Here is a 21,497-nt window from a genome sequence, read left to right as displayed (position 1 = left end):
AATTTACAATAGCAAACGCGCACTAAACGAAAATTTTGGCGTTTTGGTCAAAACATAAAAAATGATAGATCCGTTAAAATTTTAGTAGATTCATCCTTTAGCAAACAAGCCTAAAGTCGAATAGTCGGCTACATTTTTACAAGACTAAATACCCAAAATGGTTCCTCCACTATAACTAAATTCACAAATTGGTCTTTGACTTTCAATTTCAACCAATTAAGTCCTTAACTTTGTAATTTTGACACGATTTGGTCCTTCATCTATTTGACCGTTTGTTGATCGTGATCGACGATCTCCAGAAGAACCTTTAGCTCTCGTCGGAGCACGTGAAGGCCTCCAGGATGAAGTTGCACTGGTTCGGAAACACGTCGTCTTCTTCGCTCTGGTACGAACTCAACTACATTGAATCCAAAGGGAGGATGAAGAAAGGCGACCGGATTTGGTAGATTGCTTTCGGCAGTGGATTCAAATGTAACAATGCGGTCTGAAAATGCAACCAGAACCTTAAAAAAGCCGTCGATGGACCATGAAATTACATATATATCCTCAAAAATCACAGTCAACAAACGGTCAAATAGACAAAGGACCAAATTGTGTTAAAATTATAAAGTAAGGACTTAATTGGTTAAAATTGAAAGTTGAGGACCAATATGTGAATTTAGCTATAGTCGAAGGACCATTTTGGGTATTTACTCTTTTTACAAATTATTCAGTGAATCCGGATCTAAATATTCACTATTTATCTTTTAAAGACTTACAATTTATATACTACAAACATACAATGTTAACATATATGTAATTAATTACTTTGTTTTGTATTTACAATTTCTTTTCAAATACTGCAGTCAAACATTATTAACAAATTAGGATTTGATGACATTTTATTATATTCACAAATTTTCTTCTACAGTTGTTACGTGTTTTGACTTTAAAAGCACAATTTATATTCTAGAAGTTCAAAATTCTAATACTAAAAATATACAATTTATACATATGCGTCTGATGTACTAATAGACACAAAAAGCTCTATATGTAGAAAGCTGTTTTTTTACTAGTGTTTGTTGTTTCTTGTGAGATATTGTTGCAAACAATTCGTACTAGTGAGAGTATAGTAGACATGTTGACAAAGGCAATTACCAAGTTCAAACATTGTTTGGAGTTGTTGGGCGCTTCCAAATGTTAGATGAGCATGGTTACCTTGACTCATGGGTATATGTGATATTGTTTTTTTTTTTTCTCCTAAGGAGCATATTCATCAAGGTGGTAGATTTGTTATGTATGTCTCATATGTACTAGAGAATGATATGTTAGGAGCGGAGAGGAGTGGGTCAGGGGTGCAGGGGCATCGACTTCACGGTACAATACATGGGTATTTTTGTACATGCATGTACATATATTTAAGGTTGCATACTTACATATAAATATCTGCATCTACAATTCTAATAAGAGCCAATAATGTTAGGCCCTTAACTGGAATAAAAAAATTTCGGTGGTAATTGTTTCTTAAAATGAATTGTTGATATTATTTTGATTTTAGTATTTTTTTAATGATTTTTCTTATTTACCCTTTATTATATTATTTTCTTCCATTAAATAACCTTAAATTTTGTTAGTATAAACTTTATTAACGGAATATTCCGTTAACTATTTATTATTCTTAACTTGCTCATTAATTTCTATAAGAAAGGTCTTAAGTTCGAACCACATCCCAATTAGAGTGGCATAATTATTAAACATATACTACGTACGAATATGTTAAAATGTATTAAAAATATAATAATAAAATTTAACATAATCTTTATCAAATAATTAACCCGACTAAATACATAGCATTAAATGATTATAAATCATGAACTTTAAAAATCATTTGATTTTCTTTCATTAAAAAAAAAGTTAATTTTTTTTTCATTTAATTAATCTTCTTTTGATTTTTGAGAACAAAATTTAATATTTCAATTATGCTTTTATCAATGCATGAAAACTTCTAAAAAAAGTTGTAAGTTAATTTTTACTATATTGTTATAACAATATCTATTGTAACCTTATATTTTGAATTATTTATTATCATTTCTATTGACAGCAATTGTCATTGACAAACTCTCAAAATAATTTGTCTCAACAACGAATAGAAATTAAAAAATCAATGATTTCATTATGTGGATGAAAAGTATGTACGCCATTTTATTGCTCTTATTAAATTAAAAAATAAATTAGTAGCTACAACAAAAAGTAATACATATGCATTTAATTAATTTAGATTTAGATGTCTATAATGGCTCTATTTAAAAAGAATTATTCATTATAAAAAATTTTAAAAGAGATATAATTTCATTAGTTATATTATCTTTATTTTCCACAATTCAAAGATTCATTACCTTCAAATTTATTAATTTATTATATTCACTACATTGTCTATTGTCTTCTTTTTACATTATTTTGTATTAAATATCAAAGTTATAATACAAAATATGTTATATATATATATATATATATATATATATATATATATATATATATATATATTGTTGGTGATAATGAACCAAAATCGATTTAATATCGTAAAATAATATTTATATATACACACACAAGTATATAAAATATTATTTGATATTTTATCCGTAATATATATATACACACAAATATATATAAACGGACCCAAAGGTTATATATATATGTATATCTACGAGAAAGATATACCAATATATATCAACAAGAAATTGGAACTAATAATCCCCAGATTATAAGTCCAATCCAACGTATATATCAAAAGAGGGAGAATGGATTTTTGCTTAAAAGCATAATCCAACAACAAGAAAGAAGGAGAAGAAGAAAGAAATATACGAGTTAGGCGAGATGCCTTTCTTTCCTTAAAACCTTATTTGCCACCTCCCAAAAGTGCTAGGAGCATTGTGGCCTAGGCTTCCTAGGATAAAACGTACAACGGTTCGACGTTTGAGCACCCAAACGAACGAACCCGGCGAACTAGAGCATGGGACAAACACAACTACAAGAAGGGAGTAGGAGCAGAGATTTTGGAGCTGGGAAAACAGAATTTCAGTGTTGTGTGTGTTGTTTTCAGTCTGTGTAGAAACACTGCTGCTACACCCCTTGTTATATAGGAGGTGAGGAATCAATAGCATTTAGTTTAGCATTTAATCCACGATTTGTAACACCTGAAACAGCCACCATTATTGAGATTTAACTCAAAAATTCAAAAGGTGGAATTAATACAAGATTAATTCTGTAACAGTCCAGAACCAACGAATGGTCCGCGCTGTTTCAGCTCAGTTACTTTCGGGATGCACGAAAGTTCGGACGACATTCGTGCCCCCAGGTGCCGGCGCACACGAGCTGTTCGATCTCGTTTCTAGTTGGAATTTGATTTGCACCCCCACCCCCGTCCGCGCGCGCGAGAGAGAGAGCCTCTATGCTATACAATTCTACAAGCTCTAAAAGAGCTCTTGTATAAAAGGGGGTGAAATCCTCTTTCCAAATCAATGTGGGACAAAGCTCACTTTTCCCTTACATTTTTCCAACTCAATGGGTCTACTTTGAGAATCAATATCTCATTCACCCATTATCTGTTTTGAGCGTACAATATATCAATCTCTTCGTCTCACTACGAAGAACCCGAATTCACTTTGACCCGATCCAAATCGGAAGTGGACCCCACTGATAATTGTACCACAAAATAGCCACTTAAAATGCCATTTTAATGTTATTTTTCCAACATATCCTATATATAATAAAGCTATATGGTCTTGTGAAAATTGAATGTTGCATTTAATTTTCACAAGACCATATGACTTTAAGATGTGAAAGTCTTGTGAAAATTAAATGGGCTTTAAGATGTGAAAATTACTTTAATATGTGAAAATTAAATGCAACATTGAATTTTCATATCTTAAAGCCATATGGCTTTAAGAAGCATGCATGCAACCCCAAAGTCCATAAGTTTGAAATTAATATATAGCATAGCTATGTGGCTTAATATTTAAGATTGTTGATGTGCATATTGAGGACTACGGAGACAAAGATGTGTTATTCGTGGATTCATCGGATACTATCCAACGACACTCTCCAACTTAATTGACATGAAGTAGGCTTAGTAACATTAAGATTATATTCTCGAATTATTAGTTCTCATCTTTTATTGATTACACACTTAATTCGATAGTATTTGGAAGAAAAAAATCAATGTTCTAACTAAGATTGTGATTTTGTCTTTAAAGATCAATTGCATGTTGCTACATCTAGAGTTAGAAATCTCAAAGGTCTAAAAATTTTGATCCGTGGTGACTCTAAAATTGTAATTCAATTACTATTGTAGTTTACTAAGTTCTTAAAAATTTATAATATTAAATACTATGTACTAAATTTTTAATATAGTTTAAGATTTGTAGTAATCACCCACCTTAAATATTATTTTAATTGTAAATATATTTATGTTCATAATTTTATCATAGGAATTCACACATAATAATTATTAAATAACAAAAATTTTATATATGAATAAATCTCATATAGTGTATATTTTTATAACACATTTTTTGTGCATCGCACGGGACAAATACTAGTATATATATATATATATATATATATATATATATATATATATATATATTTACCAAGTATTTTATACAAATATAATAAATATTAATATTTTGTTCAATAATTTCACATGATAACCTACGACACACATCTCACAACACATAAAACATGTAGGGAAAAACTACTACTACCAAATATCAACATGTGATTGTAAGATAAAGAGTTCATAGCACAACTAAGATCCCAATTATATACACAACAAGGCAAATCTAAAACTTCCTACACCATGCCATAATCTCATTGCATGATGAATCCCTCTATGCTACCACCAATAACCCAATTGCACATACATGACACACTGCCAATAACAAAAACAAAGGACATGTACTGAAGATGAAGACAGTGACAATGCTACTCAAAAGAAAATTAGAGAAATTTAAACCAAAAGTAGTATTTATTTAGACTATCGCTTTTAGACTAAGTACTTAGACTAGCGTTATTACAAAGTTGTAAACATTTATTTTTGTGACAGTTATATATAATCAATCTCTCATATATTATCTTAATTTATATACTTTAAATTACCGATTTTAATAAACAAATTCAACATTTATTTACCTATGCATGAACATCTTCTATACAGTATTGCATTGATATACTTTGAAATATTTATTTAAAAATAACCATTGTGTATTATCCATGTAGAAAAATTAGTATTCCTTATAATTGTGGATGTTCGGTCACAATTACAATTAATAAAAAAAACAACTTTGCTCCCGTGGACGTAGACACATCGCCGAATCACATAATTCTTGTTTTTTTTTTTTTTTTTTTGCCATTGTTATTGATTCATGATCTCGTTAATCTCAAAAAAATATAGAAGTTAATTGTCATTTCATCAAGCTTTGCCAACTATGTTGATCAGTTGGTAAGTATTCTTTCCAAGTCTTTTAGAGCTCATAGAATAGAGTATATATTTGTAACAAGTTTGTATGGTCCTGCTTGAGGAGAACATCACATGTAAAACAGTACCCTAAAACTCTCATATATTGCATATAAATATAAGATTATATATGTACAATTGTATATAGAAAGTTACATACGAAATCTCTTTTGTTTCACAAGGACAATATCATAAAGTCTTATGTGCATGTTGCATTATTATGTTGGGTAATATGGTTGAAAATTCCCAAAAATAATAATCCTACGAAAAGATTAATATTATATGGGAAAAAGAAAATCTGGGAAGGAAAAGGTTGAGTGTTTGGGTAGGGATTTAGCACGAGTTCGAACACGAAGTTCTTTTCCTTAAAATCTTATTTGCTACCTCCCACAAGTGCTAGGAGCGTTGTAGCCTAGGTTTCCCAGGATAAAACGTGCTACGATTCCTTGTTTAAGCACCTAAACAAGGAACCCGGCAAACAAAGCAAAGCTGGAACACAGATTGGCTAAAGAAGAGAGTAGAAGCAGAAGTTTTGAGATGAAAAGTTACTGGAATTCCTTTGTTTCTCACTGTGTAAAATGCTACTGCTTCTACCTCTCTTTATATAGGGATGTTGGAGTGATAGCATTCAACATGACCATTAAATTGGTGTTAAAACCAATTGTGTAACACCTTAAACTCAGAATTAAAACAGTATTAATTCCGTAACGCACTTTCGGGTTCAGGTGGCCAGCCCATTTCCGGACGACATTCGTGCCCGCAGGTGCCGGCGCACGCGAGCTCTGATTTCAAGCCTTTTTGATGTCCTCTAGTTGGATTTTGATTTGCACCCCCCCCCCCCCCCCCCGCACGCGCGAGAGAGCCTCTATGCTATACAATTCTACAAGCTTGAAAAGAGCTCATGTATATAAGGGGGGCAAATCTTGTTTCCAAACCAATGTGGGACAAAGTCCTACATTTTCCCTTCATTTCCCAACTTAAATGGGTCTACTTTGAGAATCAATATCTCATTCACTCATTATCCGTTTTGAGCGTACAATATATCAATCTCTTCGTCTTACTACGAAGAATCCGAATCCACTTTGACCCGACCCAAATCGAAAGTGGACCCCACTGATAATTGTACCACAAAATAGCCACTTAATATGCCATTTTATGCCATTTTAAGCTAATTTTTCCAACATATTATGCATGTTTTTAAATCCAAGATATGATAGTCAATAGAGGGGTACTTTTTAGTTTTTTAGTTTTTTAGTTTTTTTTTTTTTTTTTTTTTTTTTTTTTTTTTTTGCAAATCACATTATGATACGTTTGCCAATACACACAAGTAAAATTTGTAATAAGTTTATACGGGCGGCTAATGAAGTTTCACAACTCTTTTATTAATATATTATTAGTGATCTGATTGAAATGAGATTGTGTGAATCAAGGTGGGTAAATTAAAATGTGTATTAAAAGTTGTGTACATTACTGCAGGAGCATTACCCTTGTGTGGTTGACGCACTATTGAGTGTTTTGATTAGAGAATTTAATATATATATATATATATATATATATATATATATATATATATATATATAGGATTATTTTCAAATACAAACTCCTTTAAAATACAAACTGTGTGTATGTAAGTATGTGAATGTGTGCACGAGCTAATCTCAGATATTGTTGGCAGCATGTCCAGTGTGCATGTAAGTATGTTAATGTATGCACGAGCTTTGGTGGATGGTTGTGATTTTTTTTTCTTCCTACGCGCTGTGTGCATGTAAGTATGTTAATGTGTGCACGAGTTTTGATGGATGGTTGTGATTTTTCCTCCTACTCGCCGTGTGCATGTAAGTATGTTAATGTGTACACGAGCTAATACCAGAAATTGTTAGCAGTGCGGCCTGTGTGCGTGTAAATATGTTAATGTGTGCACGAACTCAAGTTTGTATTTTAAGGGGGTTTGTATTTGAATGCAATCTCATATATATATATATATATATATATATATATATATATATATATATATATATATATATATATAGTAAAAGACATTTTTGGTCCTAGACTTATAGTGGCTTGGACAATTTTAGTCCTTTATAAAAAAATTTGCCATTTTATGGACAGAGTTATTGTGGCGAGGACATTTTTTGTCCTCCGTCTATATTTTTGTTAGATAATCGTCTGAGAGAGGGGTAATTACGTCAATTTAGGCTATCTCCTTCTATCTATTATATCTATGTGTGTTTTGTTTTCTTCTCGGTCATAATTCGAAGGAGTCGGAGAGTCCAAGTTGCAGTAAAGGCATGGTTGTGGGCAGAGCATTTCGTAGTGCAAAACTACAAATAAATGAGGGTCAAAGTAAAGACATGGTTGTGGGACCAAAATCGTCCATCTCACAATAAAGAGATAGCCTAAATTGACGTAATTGCCCCTCTCTCATACGGTTATCTAACAGAAATATAGACGGAGGACCAAAAATGTCCTCGCCACAATAACTCTGTTCATAAAATGACAAATTTTTTTATAAAGGACTAAAATTGTCCAAGCAACTATAAGTCTAGGACCAAAAATGTCTTTTACTCATATATATATATATATATATATATACATATAATTAGGTTCTTGTGAGAACAGAGCTTCTTGTGCGGCCAGTGTATTTTACATCATTAGGTGTGCATAAATGCACCACACAGTGTTCGAAAATACACCATTATGTGTGGTGCATTTTGTGACATTTCATTCTGATGCATTTCTAAACAGTGTGTGACATATTTATGCATACCAAATGGTGTAAACCGCACCGACCGCACGGGAAATATATATATATATATATATATATATATATATATATATATATATATATATATATATATATATATATAGTGGCATGCTTATAATACAAACGATCGCCCATGAGAGAAATAAGAACAATTTACAGCTGTCAAGTGTGGTGCAAGTAAATGTGTTATAAATGCAAGTAGCTGGTATACCTTTGTAAGTATAAAGTGCATGTAATTATAACGTTTGGTGCACCTAATTACAATGCTAGATGCACTTAGTATTGATGCTAATTAAGTGTAATACTTGTATATTTAGAATAAAAAGATTGTACTTGCAAAAATGCGAAAGTGCATTGCACTTAAGGGTTTTGACTTTAGAGTTTATGACTGAATTTTTTGTTTTATTTGATTTAGTAGTTCACTTTTTACTACTTAGGATCTACCATTTACGGTTTAGATTTAAAATTTAGCTTTTCATTGATTTTATAAAATTTACCATGTTTGCATATTTAGTTATTAAAAATTGCATATTTAAATGACGCACTTTAAGTACACAACACACGCACATTAAACACACAAACAAAACACCTTCAGAACACAAACCCACACACGTTAAGCACAAAACTCAAGCATGTTAAGCACAAGCCTCAGCATGTTAAGCACAAGCCGCACGCACCTTAAGCATAGAAATCAGACACCTTTTAAGTTTCAACAACTACTCACATTAAGCACAAACTCACGCACGTTAAGCACAAAACTCATGCACCGTAAACACAAAACTCACTCACCCTAAGTTTTCAACAACAACTCACATTAAGCACAATTTTCACGCACATTAAATACAAGACTCACGCACTTGAAGTACAAAATTGACGCATGTTAAAACCCCACAATCGCACGGGAAACACTGAAATGCACTGAAACTTAATTTTATATATATATATATATATATATATATATATATGGATTTATTGGTAACACGTCAGATGGCAGATGCGGAATGAGAACAGCACGAACCGCCATGGGCATGCATGATGCAACCAATCCGATGTTTTATTTTTATTTACTCGTATTATTTATTGTTAATAATTGTCAACTACTCCAATATGTGAATGCTGAGTAATATTCTACTCTTACTGGACTCTGGATTTCCATTATTATTATTTTACAAAATTCAGCCATTGCCTTTTTCATTTCTTCCAATCACTGAATGGGCAATATAATGGAAAACATATCCTCTATTTATAGTAGCCCCATCCCCTTTCTCTTCTCATTCTTTTAATTTGCGAGCTAATTAAGGTTCGTTAGTTTATCGATCAGATCAGACAGACATCATAATAAGATGGCAGCCAATGATGTACCATGCTGTGAAACAATGTTCTGGGTATACCTAGTCATCTGTATAGCTCTGGTCGCTTTTGCTGGCCTTATGTCCGGTCTCACTCTTGGCCTTATGTCCCTTAGCTTAGTTGATCTTGAAGTGCTCATCAAGGCCGGTGAGCCAGCAGATCGCAAAAATGCTGGTAATTAACTTCTTTCCATCCATCTTTCACTCTCATCTTCCCTCAACTATATATTATAAATTCTTTCAAAACATTTATTATTATTCCATTTCGTTAAATTTTCTTGTTGGTCACAGAGAAGATTCTTCCCATTGTCAAGAATCAGCACTTGCTCCTCTGCACCCTTCTCATATGTAATGCCCTTGCAATGGAGGTTTGTTAATTGTGTGAATTGAATTTCAATGCCTGGATGGCCTGCTTATTAGCTTCTTCATTCTTGATTATTCTGTGCATGGGTCCTAATAAATCTTTTTGTTTTCAAAAGGCCCTGCCCATATTTATTGATGCTCTTCTGCCTGCATGGGGTGCTATACTAATTTCAGTAACTCTCATTCTTGCCTTCGGTGAGGTAATAATCTCTCTAGCCTACACAACATATTAGTAAATTAAATTATTGGGTGGAGGCCGGTAAAGGTCAAGTCTAACACCCGTAGCTAGGGGTTATTGGATGGAGGCCTGTAAAGGGCTACTTATTAAAAGGCCAAGTTCAGCACCCAGGGTCTTGAAAATGTGTGGCAGTATGATGAAATAAAGTTGCGTCTTCGCTACTAGCTATAACTTTTAGCGTATTGGTAAGTGTTTGATCCTAACAAGTGATATGATATCAGAGTCAGGTAAGACGAAGTCTAGCAACCCGTGGCTAGGGTTGTTGGGTGGAGGCCGATAAAGGGTTTAAAAGGCCAAGTCTAACACCCAACATCTCGAAAATATAAGGAAATAAAATTGCGTCTTCGCATTAGGTGTAGCTTTTGGCAAAGTGGTCAACATTTCTATGCCACTTGTATGCATATTTCACCCTTATTTTGCAGATTATCCCCCAAGCACTTTGTTCGCGGTATGGATTGAGCATAGGTGCAAGGCTTTCGCCATTAGTTCGCCTGCTTCTCATTGCGGTTTTCCCTATATCCTACCCAATTAGTAAGGTATATTGTGCTGGTATTGAGGAACAAACATATATAGCTTAGCTATTGATGATCATCTTTATTCATATATATATATATATATATATATTGCATCAGTTGCTGGATTTCCTGCTGGGAAAGGGGCATTCTGCTCTGTTACGCCGTGCAGAGCTGAAGACATTGGTGAATTTGCATGGGAATGAGGTTAATTTTGTTACCCATCCACAGATGACAGACACATTCATTAATTTTCTCGAATTAGTATTGATTATTACATATTATATATTTTAATTTGTTGGTACGGTACGATGTTAGGCTGGTAAAGGTGGAGAGTTAACCCATGATGAAACGACGATCATCGCAGGAGCCTTAGATCTGACACAGAAAACAGCAAAAGATGCCATGACACCTTTGTCCACAGTATTTTCACTTGATCTCTACTCTAAGCTCAACGAGTATGTTTTATTTTCATTTCTTGAATTTTTGTTTTTGTTTTTGTTTTTTGATACTTGAACTCCTTGTTCAATTACTTTTTTACAGCGAGACCATGTCCTTGATACTAAACCGAGGCCATAGCCGCGTGCCTATATATTCTGGCACTCCAACCAATATTGTGGGCTTAATATTGGTAAGCAAAAAATGCATGACACTAAGTCATAAGTACTTAAGAGTATCTTCAATAGACAGATTTTGAAAAATTTTTACAGGTGTGATTAAGAAAAAAAACGAAAAGAAAGAGAAAAAAAATAGTATACAGTTTAACGCGCTGGCACGTGCCTGACTGGGTGCTTCTAATGTACCACCGCACACCAAAGGAGGCTTTTGTTTTTTTTTTTTTTGAGTGGGCTCACTTTTCTTTCAAAAATCAAATTCTCTTGCAAGCGTATGGACCACATAAGCAACCCAATCTGCAAATTCTCTATTGGGGATGCTCTTAGTCGTCATCAATTCTTAGAATGAGTTTGGGAAAGCAATGAGTGGAGTGGTTAGAGCCATGACATGAGTGAGAGCTTGAATCAACCACTCTCTTAAATATTGCCATTCTTTCAACATGCAGTTTATTATCTTATCTTATAATTTGTATAATTAATAGGTTAAAAATTTAATCAAATGTCGCCCGGAAGATGAAACGCCAATCAGTCATCTTAGCATAAGGAGTATACCTAGGTACTATATATGAACATTTTGTTATTATGGCCTGGTGATCTTGAAACATTGGGTTTAATTAATTTTCAAATATTATTTCTATTGATTATATAAGATAAATAAATTTTGTAATTTAAAATGATAGGATTAGGGAGAATTTGCCGTTATACGACATTTTGAATCAATTCCAGAAAGGAGACAGCCACATGGCTGTGGTTGTGAAGAGTAATTGTGCAGAATTAGAAAACGCAGCCCCCAAATCTGATATGGTTAAGATAAATGTTCATTCAATGCAAGAACGAGGTTTTGAAAGAGGTATATATGTACCTAGTAATTGTCAAATGTTTGTATGTCGTCTCATTTATTATATGCAGTTAGTTTCATGAATATTATGCGTACGTGTGTGTTAAAACCAGCAGGTAAGCAGATGCGTAATGAGAAGATTGTTATGAGTGAGATATTGGGAAATTCAAATTCTCTCAACTCCTCAGATGTTGTTCTTGGTATCATCACCATGGAAGATGTGTTGGAAGAACTTCTCCAGGTAAAATTCAGAACACTTTTAATTCCAGAGTTAATTCCATATTTGGTCCTACATTTATATATAAGTGACAATTCATTTTTAGGGCCCGTTTGAAAACGCGAAAAATGACTTTCGAAAGTTATATTCCAAATTTTTCAGTGTTCGGATACATAAGGAAAATAAAGTCAAAGGAAAATATTCCTGGTCAATGAAAAAAATGTCCAATTTGACAGAAAATGTTTCATAATAATTTTTTAATAGGAAGACATTTTTCAGATTCTTTATTTTTCATTTCTCTCTTTACCGTCTTCATTTTAAAGTTAGTTTCTATATGCCAATGACCTTGTAGTCTTGTGGCATGAAGTAACTCTCTCACCACCACCACCTATTATTGTTGTTGTTGTTGTTGTTGTAACAAATACGGAGTAATATGTTAATTTCAGGAAAATGAACTAAACAGTTATAATGCACTTTTTTAACTCTCAGCCAAACAGAAAAAGATAGTTCTTTGACATTCAGTCAAACACAAAAAAATTAAATATTTTTTAGAAAATGAGTCATTTTCTAGAAATTATTTTTCGAAAAAACATTTTTCATGTTCCAAATGGACCTTTAGTCCTTTTTTTTTTTTTTTTTTTCAAGCGTACCCCTTTGGTCCTTGTATTATTGTGACATGACCATTTTTGGTATTTTGTCAACAAAATTGTTAAAGTGTCATTAAATACAAGGACATTTCAATCTTCTTTTTTTATACAAAGTGGGTTGACCCTTTTTTTTTTTAATCATAATTAAAGACATAAATGCCCTTGTAATTTATGAAATTTAAAAGATTTTGTTGATGGAGAAAATGAGGGCCATGCCACAATAATAATATGACAACAAATGGAATTAACTCCTTAATTCTAGTTTCCCGGCCTCCTTTACAAGTATAGCAACACTTCATTTTGAATTGAGAAAACATGGCATTATATTGGTGAATACATGACAAGTAACTTGTAGCTCAATGACATCTTTGTGATTCTCTCAAATGGGAGGTCACATGTTCAAACCTAGTGGTAGCGACTAACGTAAACACTTTGTGCTTTAATAGGTTAAAAAAGTATATATAGATAAATTCTACATTGTAATATAGTCAGTAGTAGTAAAAACAAAATATTGGTGAATACAATGATATGATGTTTGACTACATACCTAATAAATTTGCTATTTCATGACATGAAGGAACCCATACTTGATGAAACCGATGAATACGTTGATGTTCACAACAGGCAAGTCCGATCCCCCATGGCTTTGGCTTTTCATCCGCACACAATTCAATCACTACTTCAATACATCTCCCTAGCTACCTATCGCTCACATATACATTTGTACTGTGCAGAATTAAAATCAATTTACTTCCATCTATGAAACGTAGTAGTTCACCAAGAAGGTCTCCGGGAGCTTCTCCCCGCCGTCAGACTCCGACATTGCGCTCGCCGATTTCGCCATATGTGCAGTCGCCGTTAGCCATGCCGCCCCTTTCTTCCTCCCCAGTTGGATGCTTCACCGCAATTTCCCCACCACACCATTCTACCACCTCTACTCCCTCTCCTCAGGTACTCCATTGCAGTTTTAACTTCTGAAATAACAAAACTATTAAATTAAACTCTATTAAAATGATACTTGGACCTTGGTACATGATATATTATTACTTTTTAATGTTTTTCTTTAATTATAGGGGGTGTTTGGTAAATAGCTATTAACTGATTGAGTTAGTGGATTTGACTAGTTGATAGAATTAGCTGATTGTAGAAAGACGTGTGGTAAATTAGCTATTAGCAGATAGCTGATTACATACAAAATGACTTTCTCAAAAGTCTAATCGAAAAAGCTATTTTGAGCAGTTTTTTGAATTTTAATGTTTTAGAGCAATAAATTGTTACAAAAAGCTAATTAATCAAAGAGTTATATTGGATGTTTAACCAAGTTAAACAACTAATAGTGGTTAAATAAGTTAAAATTGGCTGATATGCTAACTATGTTGCCAATTCAAATATGGCCATAATCTTTTTTTTTTTAGTCTCGATATTTTATTTGTAAAATAAAAACTTGATTTTACCAGGTTCATCTGGCAAAATAGGGACAATGTACCATAATTGGAAAGGAAAAAATTTAGGAAAGAACGTTGCCAATTCTCTATTTTGCAGATAAAATCACAAAACTGAAAAAGTTATAAAGAATAAGTATTATAAAAATTTTAAAATATCCATATACTAAGTAAATTTGCAATAGAATTTAATAGTTTTGTTGTTTCAGAGTCCAGAGATTAAAACTGCAATTTTTTTTAAAGAATTAGGAGCGTTTATTGCAATTGTTAATAGTTAGGGACTAAAACGACTAGTAAGGAATAATTGGTGTACTAATTGCAAACTAATTTAATAATCCATATTACTACTTGTCAAATATTACACATTATGCATACTTATTTGTTACTAATGATGATGCTAATTAAGACTAAACTGAACTTACTCAAATTGAGTGCAGGTGTCAAGAAAGTCATACGAGAGGCTAGAAAAGCCGGGTGATTAGTACTTTTCTTGCGTCTCATGAAGATCAAAGGACTTGGTCGAGTTTTAAGAAATTTCATGTCATCATACAACTTGTGAAACTAAAAATTAAACAAATTTAAAAGGTTTAATTTCACTTATGTTTAGGGGTTATTATTTACGTGATGCTCCTCCGTGATTATTTAATATACACTTTCGTCCCTGGCCTGTTAACCTATAAAAAATGAGGAGTATATTATGATGGGTGATGATGGTGGGGGCATAAAATTCAACGGGGTAGTTCAAGTGGCAACTGGGCTCTTTTTATTATAGGGAAGAATTTCGGAATAATTGAGTTTGATTTTTACAAGTGACGATTTTTATTGGGCCAGCTCGCCTATGCTTCTCAGCTCAGAACGAGCGGGGATTAGTCGGGTGGACCCGAACAGAGAAAGACACAAAACAATTCGTGGTTTACACTAAAAAAAAAAAGTTGGGGGCATGAAGCAATTTAGGCAAAAAGAAGCATGGGACTATCCAGCCATTAGTTAGCTTGCTCCTCAAAAACCTAGGGAAAAAGAAGCATGGGACTATCCAACCATTAGCTAGCTTTAGGGGTGTGCAAACTTCAGATAATTTTCGATTAACTGACCGAATCGATAAAGTTCGATTAACCATTTTTTAACTAAACTTTTTTGGTTCGATTAATGGTTAAAGGATTTTTAAAATTTCGGTTAACGATTAATGCAGTTCGAAAGTGTCGAATAACTGAAGTTTATATATATATATATATATATATATATATATATATATATATATATATATATAGGGAAGGGTATAGCTTCCCGTGCGGTTGTGCGGTTAAATCTGAGCAGTTGATCAAATTTAGATCAACGGCTCAAATCAATGAAAATTAAAAAAAAAAAAAAACGCGTGCCTGAAACAAAGAAGTATAAGCTAAGGTGCACCTTAAGTGTTAGATCTTAATCACAAACTCACGCACTTTAAGTACAAAACCCACACACATTAAGCACAACCTCACACACATTAAGCACAAAACCCACGCACTTTAAATATTAACTCACAGACGTTAAGTTTCAACAACTACTGACATTAAGTACAAAACCCACGCACATTAAGCACAAACATCACGCACATTAAGCACAAAACTCACGCACTTTAAGTATTCACTCACAGACTTTAAGTTTTAACAACTATTCACGTTAAGCACACCCCCACGCACATTAAGCACAAACCTCACGCACATTAAGCACAAAACACACGCACATTAAGCACAAAACTCACGCACATTAATCACAGATCCGCTCACCTTAATTTTGACCTAGATGCAAAAATTACAAAATTGCCACCGCGTTTTTTTTTAAAAAACTTTGATAATTCTGGACGTTGATTAAAGCGAGATGAATGACTCAGATTAAACCGCACAACCGCACCTGAAGCCCTCACCCGCACGAGAACCTATATATATATATATATATATATATATATATATATATAGGGTACTTTTTCGGTACACATTATTCGTTGCTTCAGACCGGGATGTGGTGCGTAACAGCCCACCCATGGGGAAAAAATGGGGGAAAAAAATGGGGGAAAACAAATTGGGAAAAAAAATGGGGGATAGCAGTAACCTTAGACCACCAAACTTACAGAACCACTACTGGAAGTTCTTGTAACACCCCGTGTTACGACCCTTAAAACCAATTAATCATTTAACCAATTACCCAAAAGAAAGAATTAAATTACAGTAATTAATTAGGAAGAGGCCCACCATAGTCCGTGGGCCCTCACCTCTAAACCCAACCCCTAGTCCTAAAAGGAATAGAGTTAGCAAGCCTATAGTAATTGGGCCCTAATTAGGACTCTTAGATATATAAATAGGGGACACAGGAGGCACCTAGAACCCCCACCACAATAATCTCTCACCACACAAGGAATTCCAAGAATTCCCCTAGGAGAAATCAAGAAAGAAGAAAGACTTAGAGAAAGACCCTTCATAGCCAAGGAAATCAACTAAGGCTAAGAGGTAACCCATGTCTCAACAAAACCTATTTTCTTAGCTATGATCTCCCTCTAGGCATCCCTCTACATTCTTGTGTATTGATGATTCGTTTATGATATTGATGGTGTGATCTTGATAATTGACGTTATGCTTTCTTGGGTAATCTTGATAATCTTGATGATGGAAAGAGATTCTTGATGATTGTGTGATTGTAACACCCCAGATTTTTAAGACTTTCTAAAACTTATATCAAAGGTGGAATCTCATTAAATCCCAAGGAATAAATACAAGCGTACGGGGTGCTATGCACACCTGGGGTAGAGAACCCAAGTGCACAGGCTAACTAACTAATATCCTCAAGCGTAATTATGTAAACGTGGCACGCAGGCCAGAAGAGGAAAACTATCTACTTCTATACTCCAAGTTCTAGCGCGCTCCAGTGACTTAATCTTTTGTGCCTGAAAGCCAAATATATCTGTTCAGCGAGAGATGCTGGTAACCCACTCCAACGCGTTGAAATACAATACATATAGAGATATATATAGATATACGAAAACCATTTTGAGCATGAAGATATATCCTACGAACTCTAGCTTTAAAACCGGGAATGACTCGACAGATAAGGCCAGGCACAAGCAACAGTTATAACGAGCATATGCAGTTCACAACATATAAGGCAGATAAAGCAAGCATAAACAATGATCATAGCCCAACATGAACAATCCCCAATGTAAATCCCATAGTCACATCTCCCAAGACACTCGTAATCACAACTCGTCCATGTCACAGCACATAACACACTTTGTTGGCGCCACAGGACCAATCGCATGCCCATACATGAGGGTCAGCGCATATAGCTCTGACACGGCCCCGCAGCACCCTGCCTCGTATCGCAACACTGAGGGGTCGATCGCAACCGACCGATGAACCGCAGCTCATCATAGTGTTTGATCGCAACCAAACAGTGGACCGCAGCCCAAGAGAATGTCATCTGACCGCAGCCAGGAAAAAGGACGAACCGCAGCTCGTATAGAAGCGTTTGATCGCAACCAAACGGTGGACCGCAGCCCAAGAGTATCAATCTGACCGCAGCCAGCTTTTGAACCGCAGCTCAGGATAACCAATCCGATCGCAACCGAATTGGGGTAACACACACACATAACACATAGCAAGCACATGCAACCCACATTACACATTAGGAAGGGGGAGAAAACGTATAACAAAACCTATGCGTGATCCATCACATACTAAGAATAGTCCTAAGGGGTTCATACTTCTACCACCTAGGTCAACGGGATACCAATTCAACTAGCATGCAATATAATAGACTCGTAAACCTACGAATGGCACCCGAAATATCAAACTAGACATAGGCACGATGAACGGAGTCCGTTGGGACACCACGGGGATCGGGGGAACATCAAACGGGGAAGCCGGGATCCCGAATTGGGGAAATTTCCAGCGGGTGGCCGGTGGGTGGGGGGCCACCCGCCGGCTGCCCGCCGGAATTACTGTTCCGGGCAGCGGGTCGCCGGCGGGCAGCTGCCCGCCCGCCGGCTACCCGCTGCCGGGCGGTGTTTCACGGCCGTGGGTAGGTGGCGGGTCCCCTACCCCCCACCTACCCCCCACTGACTCTTTTCACACACTTTACGCCCCGGGAACCATTGTGGAACCCGAAACCATGCTTAGACACTTTACAACGCAATTAACGACAACACGTAAACAATTAACGAATCAAATACAAGAAACGAACGGCACATAACCTATCATGCTTTTCTAAATATAATCAACACCCAAACATGCGATTTCCCCACCCGATAATCCAAGAATAAGATCATACGATACAACCTAGGGTTCTAATCACTTTTATATCAACAAGAATACGGTTCATCTTCTAATTGCAAGATTCGGTAAGAATCACACATAAACATCAAGAGCATCACACAATTATCAAGAACAACACATAATCATCAAGAACACCATGATTATCAAGAACCTTTCATCATCAAGATCACCCATGGAATCATCCCATCAATCATCAATAATAATATCACAAATCATCAATACACAAGAATATGGGGAAATCCTAAGAGGGGAATCATAACTATGAAAATAGGTTTTGTTGAGACATGGGTTACCTCTTAGCCTTAATTAATTCCTTGGCTATGAAGGATCTTTCTTTAAGCTTCCTTGCTTTCTTGATTTCTCCTAAGGGGATTCTTGGAGCTCTTTTGGGGTGGTGGGGCGTTGATCTTGTGGGGAGTTCTAGGTGCCTCTTAAGTCCCCTATTTATATATTTAGGAGTCCTAATTAGGAACTAATATTATAGGCTTGCTAATTCTATTCCTTTTGGAACTAAGGATTGAGTTTAGGGGTTGGGTTTATATATGAGGGCCCATGGACTATGGTGGGCCTTTTTCCCTAATTAATCATTATAATTTATTCTTTCTCTTGGGCTATTGATTAATTAATTAAATGGTTTTAGGGGTCGTAACACGGGGTGTTACAGTGATATTCTTGATAAACCTAGATTCCTAATGATTGTGTGATATTCTTGATAAATCGTATTGTTTCTTAGTGTTAAAAGATGAATTACGTTCTTGATGATTTAAATATAATTAGAGCCCTAGGATGTATCGTGAAACTCGTATGGTGTTATTCTTGATATATTGGGTGGGAATTCGTATGTTTGGATGTTAATTATGTTTAGAAAGCATGATAGGATATGTGCCGTATGTTTCTTGCTTTTGATCCGTTAATTGTCTACGTGTTATCATCAATTACGTTTAAAAGTGTCTAAGCATGGTTTCGGGTTCTTCAAAGGTTCCCGGGGTGTTAATTGTGAAAAAGAGTCAGTGGGGGGTAGGGGACCCGCCACCTACCCGCGACCAGTTTTGACGTCGCCGGCAGCAGGCAGGCGACTGCCCGCCGGCTACCCGCTGCCCGGAAATTCGTCGCCGGCGGGTGACCCTTCACCCACCGGCTACCCGCTGGAAATTGTCCCATTTCGGGATCCCGGCTTCCCCGTTTGATGTTCCCCCGACCCCCGTGGTGTCCCAACAGACTCCGTCTATCGTGCCTATGTCTAGTTTGATGTCGGGTACCATTCGTAGGTTGAATAAGTCTTATATATTACATGCTAGTTGAATTGGTATCCCGTTGGCCTAGGTGTGAGAAGTATGAACCCCTTAGGTTTATTCTTAGTATGTGGATGATCACGCATAGGTTTCGTTATACGATTTCTCCCCCTTCCCAATGTGTCAATGTGGGTTGCATGTGTTTGCTATGTGTTATGTGTGCATGATACCCCAATTTGGTTTCGATCAAACTGGTTATTCCTGAGCTGCGGTTCAGAAGCTGGCTACGGTCAGATTTACACTCTCGGGCTGCGATCCACCGTTTGGTTGCGATCAAACGTTTTACATGAGCTGCGGTTCATATTCCTGGCTGCGATCAGATGACTACTCTTGGGCTGCGGTCCACTGTTTGGTTGCGATCAAACATTATGATGAGCTGCGGTTCATCGGTCGGTTGCGATCGACCCCTCCGTGTTGCGATACGGGGCAGGGTGCTGCGGGGCCGTGTCAGAGCTATATGCGCTGACCCTCATGTATGGGCATGCGATTGGTCCTGTGGCGCCAACAAAGTGTGCTATGTGATGAGATATGGATGGTTTGATGTTACGAATGTTATGAAAGTGTGACCATAGGATACATGCTAGTAAACCGTATATGCTTGGTTATGACTATTGGCTGTGCTTATCTCTATCTGTCGAGTCTGTTCCCTATGCTTGTGAATTATATGACTGTTGACTGTGCTTATCCCTGTCTGTCGAGTCTATTCCCTGTTTTAAAAGCTAGAGTCTCTTAGGATATATCTTCATGCTTCGAAATGGTTTTTCTTATATCTATATATATGCCTATATGTATTGTATTTCAACGCGTTGGAGTGGGTTACCAGCATCTCTCGCTGAACAGATATATTTGGCTTTCAGGCACAGAGGGGTAGACACTGGAGCGCGCTAGAGTTTTGGAGCGTAGAAGTAGATAGTCTCCCTTTCGGCCTGCGTGCCACGCTTATGCATTTACATTATTGAGGATATTAGTTAGTTAGCCTGTGCACCTGAGTTCTCTAGCTCAGGTGTGGCATAGCAACTCGTACTCTTTATATTATGTTTTGGGATTTAATGAGAATTTACCTTTATTATATAAGTCTTAAAAGTTGAAAAATTTCGGGGTGTTACAGTTCTAACAGCCACATACAGAGCTTCATACATACACCTACCCCCACAATTAACAACCCCCCCCCTCCCCGAGGATTCGCATAAACAGAGGTCAGAACCACATTCATTTTGTTATGTATACATTTTATGAAAGAAAAAATGCACGCAATGGACATTACCCCCAACCTCCTGAATTGAGTAACCCCGCTGAACCTCCTACCACCCTCAGACCATCAAACTTACAGAGTCACCAATGCAGGTTTTAAAAGACACACACAGAGCCACATGCATACACCCCCCAGCCCCACTTAACAAAAACCCCCCCGATAATT

At 35.7% G+C, this 21,497-nt stretch overlaps 1 protein-coding gene across 2 annotated transcripts; it reads left to right on the top strand.

Moving 5' to 3' along the window:
- The first annotated feature begins 9,453 nt into the window (after positions 1–9,453).
- On the top strand, positions 9,454–15,142 carry LOC109173032 (DUF21 domain-containing protein At5g52790). 2 transcript variants are annotated; one of them, XM_019322293.1, is made up of 13 exons: positions 9,454–9,785; positions 9,902–9,978; positions 10,090–10,173; positions 10,634–10,747; positions 10,844–10,930; positions 11,042–11,181; positions 11,267–11,354; positions 11,820–11,893; positions 12,018–12,187; positions 12,292–12,416; positions 13,617–13,663; positions 13,774–13,990; positions 14,919–15,142. In XM_019322293.1, the coding sequence occupies exons 1-13, from the start codon at positions 9,605–9,607 to the stop codon at positions 14,961–14,963; spliced, it is 1,449 nt and encodes a 482-aa protein (XP_019177838.1). In that variant the 5' UTR covers positions 9,454–9,604; the 3' UTR covers positions 14,964–15,142. The 2 variants fall into 2 exon arrangements, with proteins under 2 accessions (XP_019177838.1, XP_019177837.1); XM_019322292.1 differs by having other exon boundaries at positions 12,289–12,416.
- Positions 15,143–21,497: the final 6,355 nt, after the last annotated feature.

This window comes from Ipomoea nil, unplaced genomic scaffold (genome assembly GCF_001879475.1).
Source record: "Ipomoea nil cultivar Tokyo-kokei standard unplaced genomic scaffold, Asagao_1.1 scaffold0465, whole genome shotgun sequence".
Classification (NCBI taxonomy): domain Eukaryota; kingdom Viridiplantae; phylum Streptophyta; class Magnoliopsida; order Solanales; family Convolvulaceae; genus Ipomoea; species Ipomoea nil.
Note: the sequence above shows the minus strand (reverse complement) of the source record. Positions and strands in the feature narration are given on the sequence as shown.